The following is a 10,000-nucleotide window of genomic DNA, read 5'->3' on the forward strand; positions in this document are numbered from 1 at the left end:
AGCCGCGGTTTGCAGTTGGCGGTTTCATGTTAGCTGTCTGCCCATATTTGGACTTAAGATTCGCGGGTTAAATAGCCGGCTGCCATGTTTGTTTTCATTCGTTCGTTCACTTCTGTTTTAGCTGAGAAAAGTAAAGCAAAGTCTCTACTTACGAGCCAGAAGGCCCATCAGGCCGGCACTTACTAGGAGTATTTCGACTCCCCCCTGGATAGGATGCTAGTCCATCGCAGGGTTATCCCCAGCATTAAATTCGCCGGTACCCATTTATACACCTGGGTGGAGAGAGGCACCGTGAAAGTAAAGTGTCTTGCCCAAGAACACAACACAATGTCCCCAGCCAGGACCCGAATCCGGACCACTCGATCCGGAGTCGAGCACTCTAACCATGAGCTAAATTCAAAATGGAGAGAGAAGAAAAATTGCAAAGAAAGATGCAAATTGCGCAAACACAGTTTGAACAGAACCCCTGTGATGAAATCGAAAATATTCAGGCAGAATAGTCTCGAACTGATTGCAATAACGGGAATTTGTTTTGAGGTGACGTTCTCGTTTTTGTTCCCGTCGTCGTTGCTAAGGCTCACTAGGGAGCTTACGCAGAACGACGACGCCGCCAACCAGCTGCAGGCCCGGGTTGCTCGAAGCATGGTTAGCGCTAACCGGCGTTAAATACCATGGAAACCTATAGGTTTTCATACCTCTTAGTCCACAGTTAGCGCTAACCAGGCATCGAGCAACCGGCCCTTGAACATCGCCTAAAAACATTATTTCCTGTTAATGTAACAATTTCGTTATAACCCTAAGTCGTTCAAAAAGGAAAGTGTGTATCAACATTGCAGGACTAAAATTGGCATGAATAGTGTGGTTGTTTGGGAAAAATTATAAAATGTTTCATCAGGTTCTCAAGTCCTCTTCACAACCTCAAATTTGGTCAATTCACGTCGTTGTCAGGACGAGGACGGGAAGAAATGTACCAAAATGCATATCGCACGTGCAGGGCGTGCAGAGCTTTTGATTTTGCTCATTAAACCCATTGTTTTGTGGCGTTCCCGTAGCCGTCATCGTTGTCCTTGCGTAAGCTCCCTACTATTGCGCCGGAGTCTTCCTCAGTTAGTAAATTACACTTTTGTCCCATTTTAGGCATTTGCTGCTCAAGATGATCAAGTTACGGAAACTGACATTAAGCATTTCTTTTGGTGCAGTGTTGCTGTTGCTGTTTCTGTTGAGGCAGTACACAACGGTCCCTAATGGTGCGTAAAATAATTTTTGTATAGCGATATTTCTTTTACGGTTTACAAACATTGACGTTACATTTCTTTTGATATTCGCATTTGCCAACCACCTGCAATTAGGTTCTCGTTGTCGTATTAATAGCAATGGCTGGAGTCACGAAATGTCAAAGAAATGTTGCTTGAGAGCGAGGCTAGATAGTCTCATTAGCACATAAACAAAAGAATACATTTTTGGCCGCCATTTATGCATTCGGCTAATATGGACTTGAAAAAAAAAACCGGTCGAACTTCTGACTGAAATACGGAAAATGGAACTTTTTCTCCTGCAATCTCGGCACTTTTCCTGCAATTTCACCCATTTTTTAATTTTAGAATAACCGAAAGTGGAGTTTCAAGCAATCGTTGTAATAGGGTTCAGATTCTCAAACATAACAAACAGACCAACTAAGGATAGTATCATAAAAAATTTAATGGCTACCTGCTCTTTTTATCGTGAAGTTGTTCTTTCTGTCTGCTTGCGAATTCGCCGAGACACTGCAAAGTGTATGACTTGTGTTCTTCCTTTCCTGTAATCAGGATCACGAACGGTGCATTTAGTGGGCTTTTGCGTTTTATCGCTCTTTGTAGAGATCGGCAATATGCTCAATGACACTTCCAAGTAAATAATTTTGGTAGAGATTCATGGATGTTCCCCTACGAGGCATACTTTTCAATGCCCTGCTGTGGCTCGTTTGTCTGGGTCGACGAAGTTTAGACGATGGTTAACTGTGAGATGATGTTACCTCTTGTCTTGTAGGCAATTGTAAACTTTCCGGCTACAGGTAGCTAGGGCTAATATTTTTTCAAGGAAAGTCTACTGTCAGAAAATTATGTGTGCTGGCGGATTGAAGGTTAACCATCATGTGCAGTTTTTTCTTGAGCATCGCGAAACATATCCATCTCCCGATGCACTTTGTCTTTGCCAACTGACTGCGTTTCCACACAGGTTTTAGACACGGAAGAGGAAAAGTAAATTGTTTTCTTTCCTCCACTCTATGCACCGCTCGGGATAGGCTATATGTTCAAATCTCCCTTTGCTGACGCTTTTACTTCAGTAGCCATCTTGATTATTACGAAGACACAAGTTTGCCTCAAAAGAAGGGAAACATGAAACGATTTTAATTGCAATGAACTCGTGCATTCAAGTTTCCCATGAATGACGCACCGATCAGACTGTAAGCGTGGTCTACTCTTCCACGCGGTGAACTTATAAGTGTGCCGCACCCACGGGGTATGAAGGAAAAGCAGGTCACAGTTCTCAGCAATACTGGAAAACCTAAAACTATCACAGGGACTAACCTTAAGATTAAACAGTGCGTTTAGTCGTAATTAGGGTTATGGTTAGCATTAGTAAAGGGATAGGTTGTTTCAAGAGTAGTAAAACAGGGATCTGTGAACAGTAGCCTGCGAGTGTAAGTTCGGTTGTAGGTGCTCGGTGCGGCACGTGTATATAATTACGTATCATTCTTATGTAAATAGTCAGCCAGAATTCAAAATATCGTTTAAATGGTGTAAATTAGCAACTTGATACGTTGACTCAGTGGTCAAGAACAGGGACAAGTAATCCAGAGGTTTACAGTGGGTCGGAATTCAAGGCAAGCTGCGAGTGGCATCATGTGATAAAATGGCAGAAAAAGCCTAGCGGGATTTGGAAAAAAGGACACGACGAAGGGATAGAAAGAGGAAAGCTGGGACGAAAACGAGTGAGGGTGTGGGCGATGTAGGGATAGAAGAGCGAGAGGGAGGGAGAGAGAACGAGAGGGAGAGAGAAATGAGATCCATTTTTATTCATCCCGTAAGTACAAATTAGCCATGTATATATTCGATTCTCTTGGATGGATGGACGAACGCGTATTGTTCTACAAAACAATAGCGCGAATGAATCATTAATTTCTTCTGCATGCATGAGGAAGTACGGACCTGTACGGAAATCATTCCTAAAATAACGTTTGTTTAAAAAGGCTACGTGAACTTGATTTTTTTTTGGACGGTGAAGCACCGATTATTTGGTGTGAAGGTGAGTCAAGCTTTTTGCTGCGTTGTCGATGTATTTCATACTTGTGAACCTCATTAGATTTGCAGACTTCTGTCTTCTCCTTAAAATGTCTTCGTAAATAAAATTATGATAAAGATTGTTGCTCTGTTTTAGTTATGAGTGCCAGTTGTGGATCGCCACAAACGATGTTTCCCCCCGCGCGTAAAACGGTGGAGCCTGATCGCGGGTTATTCGCTCTTTTAAGGTTTACTTTTCGCTTACATTTAGTTTGAACAAATGTATTAAATACAGGCCGGACATGGCATATTCTTTTAATGTAATTCTATTATAAAACCGACTTATAAGCTGCATAGCCAATTTTTTTTTTCTGCCGTTGAACATTGGGATGGTGAAACCAAGTAAGCTTAATTTTGCCTTAATTTTGTCTCTCTTTATAACCATTTTTATAATGCAATTATATTTGGCTGTTTATCGTAGGGGCTATGTTTGACAGGTTGTATTGGTAGATAGCTTTATTCAGTGGATGAGTGGTATTTAAACAATGCCTGGCTAATTTAATGATTAATTATCCACTGGAAAAAAGTTATCTGCAATTTCAACAGAGTGTCAGTCATAGTATATCTTGTTTTCCTAGATTTATGATAACTTTTAATACATGCTCGCAGCTGAGCAGGTTTTCACATTTAATTAACAATATGTTGAATGCGTTGAGATATCTTACTCACTGAACTCAAAGTCCGGCAGATGTTAGCTTTCTGAAGTTCATACATTTTGCAGGAATCATTCCCAAACAAGGGGATATAAAGCCTAGCCTGACTTAAGTTTAAAATAAGGTGGGCTAATCCTAAGGTAATCATTTTCCTCGCAGTCTGAAAGCTCATCAAACAGGATGGCTTGGGAAATCCTCTGTGGGCAAGGGGGCAATCATGGTTTCAGATGTTTCATAGAGGACGATGATGTTTGATGGCTGGAGGTCTCCAAAAATCTTGTTCAAGATTTCTTAAACAGTAATAGCAAGCCTTGCTGATGACAGAAAATACATTTGCATGGTACATGTATAGCTTATTGCTGTTGGCCACTATGGTCTCAATGACGTCTTTGGAAAATCCATGTGATATTGTTCCACTTTTGTCGAACAGTGATATCTTTGTTTGCCCCTCAAGGCTTATTCTCACTTCAAACAGTGCACTACGTAAACATTGCTATGGCAAGTCGTTTGTAGCTAAATTTATTCTTAGATATATAAGTTCAATCCTTTAAATAAAGGTTAAATTTAAAGTCATAAAAGGCAGTCAATGCTACCAATGTTGGTTCAATTCAAACTATGTCTTATCATTCAATCCCGTCCTTAAATTTTATTTGCAATTCAATGTCGAAATCCAATCTTTTAATTTTATGTTTAATGCAATATCATGAATATTGATTCAATCCAATCCTTAAATTTATATGCAATCCGATACCGCATATATTGATTCAATCCAATCTTCTGTTCAATCCAATAACAGGAATATTGATTAAATCCAATCCTCACGTTATTATATGCAATCCGAAAAAAACAACCAAGTCTCTTCCTCAATTGAAGTATTATTCTTCATTGTCACTTTCTTCCAAATGAAGTATTATCGTTCATTTTGGACACTGAAAGCTTGATAGGGATCATGGGAAATGAACATATTTCTTTTAAAAGCGGAACCCTAATGTCTGGACTCGCAGGACTCGAACCTGGGAACGTGTAATTAATAACCACTTCACTTAACCACTAGACTACCACACCACTAACTGCGAGGATGTCATTTTTAATTAATGTCAATAATTTTTTCTTCCAAAAGTGCCGCTGTAAATGTGTAACAACACCCGCTAAGAAGCAAGCTTACACAGTGAAAAATGTCGGTTACCAAACTTCAAGAGAAAGCTAACCATTTTAAAATCAAGCTTTAGACTTAACCATTATTCAGCAATGATTTTATATATATACTAATTAGTTTTGGTAAATAATCGTTTACGTCCGACACGTTTTGTCTCAAACTGAGACTTATTCAAGGAATGACTGATACAGCTATCATAGGACAGCATATACAGCATATGGGTGTGCTAAGTGGTAAGAACGATTACTCACAAACGGCACAAGGATTTTCATTAATATTGTATTCTGACACAAAGATATATTGCTACTATTTTAACCGATTAGATGAAACATTCTGATCATATCTTTATACAACAACTGCTTATGTGGACTGTGCAGTCAAAGAAACCATAATACATGATAACTGAAACAAAATAAGATGTCATTGACAATGTTGTGGTACCTGAAGGGTAGATCCTCGTGCAGCTATTGCAAATTTGACAAATCTTAACTAGTACTAAGCTGGCCGAACTGACCGTAACGTTCCTTTCGCTGACCGCGTGTGTCGAGATACAAAGATCATATAGAAAACGTGAAGGTAATCTAACACTTCTACGATCGAAGTGTTGATAAAAAATGTCAATCATGAATTCATAATCAGCGACAGAAATCAAACTAAATCAATTAAAAAAACAGAACAATAAAGCCCAAGTACTATGGCAAGCCTATTGTAGCAATATTCAATACCATAATCCAATGTCAATTCAATGAAATTCAATGTCAATTCAATGAAATTCAATGTCAATTCAATGAAATTCAATTTCAATTCAATGAAATTCAAGTTCAATTCAATGAAATTCAAGTTCAATTCAATGAAATTCAAGTTCAATTCAATGAAATTCAAGTTCAATTCAATAAAAATTCAAGTTCAATTCAATGAAAATTCAATTTCAATTCAATGAAAATTCAAGTTCAATTCAATGAAATTAACTTTCAATTCAATGAAAATTCAAGTTCAATTCAATGGCAATTCAAAATTCAATTTTTAAAAACATCCGGATTGAACATCCGGGAATCCGTTTCCAAAAGCTTCTCCCGCCATTTTTAACCAACAAAATGGAGGAACATCTTCGTAGTCTTGCCGATTCGTTGGGTGAGTGCTCGAGACTCGTATCACAAGTGTTAGCAAGCACTAGTTCAAGCTCAAATACGAAAGTTCCGGATTCAGTAACTCAAGTCGTTTCTGAAAATAACTTGAGTTCAAGGAGCAATGTTTCTAGTGCCGTCGAGCGAGCTCGATCCATGTTACAAAGAAGTCGAAGTACAGGATTGTATTCTCGCTTGAGCCAACGGGAGCGACTTCGATCAGCATCACCGTCCGTTCCTAGCAGTAACAGAGGAAAGAAACAAAAAACTACTCCAGAACAATCTAAACCGTTTGAATTTGCTCTTATGTACGTGGGGGATGCCGACGACGACGAAGAAGAAAATTTGTCAATTAACCACGACAATATTTTGCTTCGAGGATTTGTTAATTTAGTCAATACAGATGGAGAGGCCGACATCCGATCCAAAATTGGCGATGCGATCAGACTAAAATATCCGTTAGTTGGCAACAGAGATTTTGTGTTTCTTCGTGCAAACCGACGAAAGTTAAGCACACCTGTTAGTTGTGAAGAATACACGTACAAACAAGTAAAACTGCTCTGTGGGAAAGGAGCCATTTACATTAAAATGAAAAGTGGGCTGAACAACAAAGGAGACTAATGTCACCCATGCGCATCATCAATGGCAAATTCAATTTTATTTGCATTGTGATTGGTTGAAAACCTTCGAGACAGTCTTAGAACGCGGGAAGAAAAGATGTCGACGCTGTCGCTAGTTGTAGTTTTTATTGCATTCACTTTCAATGCTATCTATGCACTTGTGGTACAAATACCGAAAGGAGATAGACAAAAGCTAGAAAGACCTCGGCAATTCTTTCTACTTGGGAAAGTCCTTTATCTCGGATGAAACGAAACATGCTTAGATCGGCTGTTTTAGAATGATGCGGTGTGCTCAGACTAGTCAAAGGATTGCGCGAAGTTGGAAAAATCTTACCTTATTCGCAACGCGTATGGTCATGATTGAATGTGCAAATCACAATATTGAATAATGTTACGTATTAAAGTAACTGGAACCGGCATTAAAATTTTCCGCTGTGGCTTTTTCACGTGGATACCCGCGCTTGAAGTGAATGCAAAACAAATTTGCCAGGTTGACGGGATTTGCTTATGGCGCGTCAGTGGTAAATGAGCTGGTAATCCGTTTAAAGGATGTCACAGCTTAAAGTTTATCAATGAATGGAGTTAAGGTAAGTAACAGAAAAACATGACAGAAGAATTTCGTTTGTTCTCTCTTTGACGCGAATACATCCTATCCGGACGAAAGAGTCATTTTGCAAAATGTCAATCGGTTTACAGCTTTTTCTGTTTAAACCGAACTCGGTCATTAAGAGTACAGGACTTTTGTCTCCGACGTTCGTCCACGAAAAGCCGTCAACAGGTGATATTTTGTGAGCCAAAGATAAGGTTTGACTAGAGATACTCCCGGTAAAAGTGGCACAGCGAATACTGAACCCCGACGTTTCGACTTCTTCGTTTACCAAAGTGCTTTTCTTTGTCGACGAAACAGTGCTTGTTTTTTCCACCATCAAGTGTTATTTTCTCTGGACTAAGACATCAAAAGTCTCTGTATTGTTAATGTGTGATTTTCATACCGTCTGGACATTTTTTTGTCTTTTCTCCTCTTGAAATGTGAACTACAACCGTGTATATTTGACGCGCAACTGAAATTTTCTTACCCCAAATCAGACAATGGCGTCAGTGTTCACGTTACTTTCGGTCAAATCTCAGCAAATATGTCTTGGTCCAGCGATCGCCATTAGTATGGAAAGCACATATTTGTGAAGAATCGAACTGCTTTGAAAGTTTTCCTTCAAAAGTGGCAGGGCGCACGAAAATGCCCTGTGAAAGTAAACCTAATTTCCATCGAAACTTGGCACTTTGAGATGCGATGATTCAACTCTATCCAGTTGCAATGTATTCTTAAATGCAATGTACTGCAAGTAAGACTCTTGCTTTTATTGCAACAAATAGTAGTCCCAGCTATTAAAAATTATACTTAATTACATAAAAAATGTTTAGTTAGTGTAGTAATATTTACAAATAAAAATGCCTGCTTACCACAACTTTGCACTGCACTTTTCGATTTGATAAATTTCTTACGTTAAATTTGAGGGAAACTGTAGTAATTGAAATTTTAAAGATATTTACAAACTGTATAGTAAAATTTACATGACAAGTAATTATTGTAAAATATAATTTTGTTCATGATGATTTACATGATAAGTAATTATACATTATATTTGTAAATAATGTATATTTTAAAATTTTCATTCCCTTGTGTGGCTGCCTTGCATGGGTGTGTGTGTGTGTGTCACTATTTGCATCTTTCTGCTTTTAGAATCCCGTTTAATAAATAATACAAATATAACAATTCTTTAAACTTTGTATGGTGAATTATTTTACCTTTGTCTGCACATTCAAGTTTTATGAGACATGTGACTGTGTGCAAGGAATGGCAGCAAAAATAAACAAAAACCAGGTCAATTAAACTTTTTGACACACAAAACAGCCATAATATTCAGGTATACCTTCTCTTCAATTTCTTCTGCAAGTTTTTTGCAGTTACTATAAGTTGCCATACACCAAGAATGAAGTAAAAAAAAAAATTTAATGTCGGAACACAAAATGGTGTGTGATGTTCCATCATCCTAAATCAATGTATATTAATTACTTAACACTGTTGGACTCAATATTAAAATAAATTTTATTGGGACACATTAGTTATTAAATACTGGCTCAATTACTGATACTGTAATATTATTGATGTACTATATTTAATAATCCCCTTTCACCCCTAAACCGGCCATACTTAGTATTTAACTCATCAATAGGGAACCCCCAGGGGTCAATGGGTCAATTAATAGACTAAAAACATTTAAGACTGCAATGGCTGCACATTTTGTACATTTTCATCCTGGTTTAGGTAAATTTACATTATTCTCTGCAGTGAGATAGTAACTTACCACAAAAGTGAGCAATGAATATGAATGAGCATGAAATGCTCACATCAAAATTAATAAGTAGTTAATATTGTGTCAGAGTTCTATCACAAAGTCTGCTTTGCCTTTAATTGCCCTTTTAGTTTTAAACATTGCACAGAAGACAAGACCTGCTTTATGTATTTCCAGACATCCCAATTTTAATTGTACATTTAATGTGGGTGTAATTTACATCTACAAATGGTCAAGTGAAATTTTTACCTCCCCAAAGAGAACTCATTCAGAAAATTTCATTTCAGTACAACCTACAAGTCTGATGGCAGTGACCACATCATTCCTCACTAATGTATAGATTTCCTAAGAACATCAACATCACTTTTGCGGAATTCGCTGGTAGCATAAATGATGAAAACAATGAATAATTACTATGGCTAGACTTAATGGAGTTACCATAGATCAAGGACAGAATTATCCAATAAAGTAATAAACTGGAGCTTCATTATTGACTCAGTGTAGCATATATTATCAAGCATGCCTTCATGATCAGTTGATGTATCTAAGAATAATGTTTTGGTTCCGTTAAATGAAAGTTCTCGAAATTTTTAAGGTAGTGTATCTTGAGAGTGTTTGCACATGAGATAAATGCAGTGAACCAGGTTGGCCTCAGACACATACACAAAATAGAGGTGGCGCGGCTGGTATTAAATTTCTGTCGACATATATGTTGAGATAAGATGTTCTTTCAAAGGACTGAGGAAATCTCATAACTCTAAACGATCAATGCAAGA

At 37.9% G+C, this 10,000-nt stretch overlaps 2 protein-coding genes across 3 annotated transcripts in view; both read left to right on the top strand.

Annotated features, from left to right (window-relative positions):
- LOC138043544 (uncharacterized) overlaps positions 1–10,000 on the top strand; it is a 36,343-nt gene that overhangs the window by 15,858 nt on the left and 10,485 nt on the right. For both annotated transcript variants that reach the window (XM_068889871.1, XM_068889872.1), the window contains exon 2: positions 1,138–1,247. In XM_068889871.1, coding sequence (XP_068745972.1) covers positions 1,154–1,247 — 94 coding nt within the window. In that variant the 5' untranslated portion in view covers positions 1,138–1,153. The remainder of the gene's footprint in view (positions 1–1,137; positions 1,248–10,000) is intronic.
- LOC138042744 (uncharacterized) overlaps positions 7,450–10,000 on the top strand; it is a 4,588-nt gene continuing 2,037 nt past the window's right edge. Inside the window, exon 1 of the mRNA XM_068888733.1 lies at positions 7,450–7,460. Coding sequence (XP_068744834.1) covers positions 7,450–7,460 — 11 coding nt within the window. The remainder of the gene's footprint in view (positions 7,461–10,000) is intronic.

Source organism: Montipora capricornis, chromosome 3 (assembly GCF_036669925.1).
Source record: "Montipora capricornis isolate CH-2021 chromosome 3, ASM3666992v2, whole genome shotgun sequence".
Classification (NCBI taxonomy): domain Eukaryota; kingdom Metazoa; phylum Cnidaria; class Anthozoa; order Scleractinia; family Acroporidae; genus Montipora; species Montipora capricornis.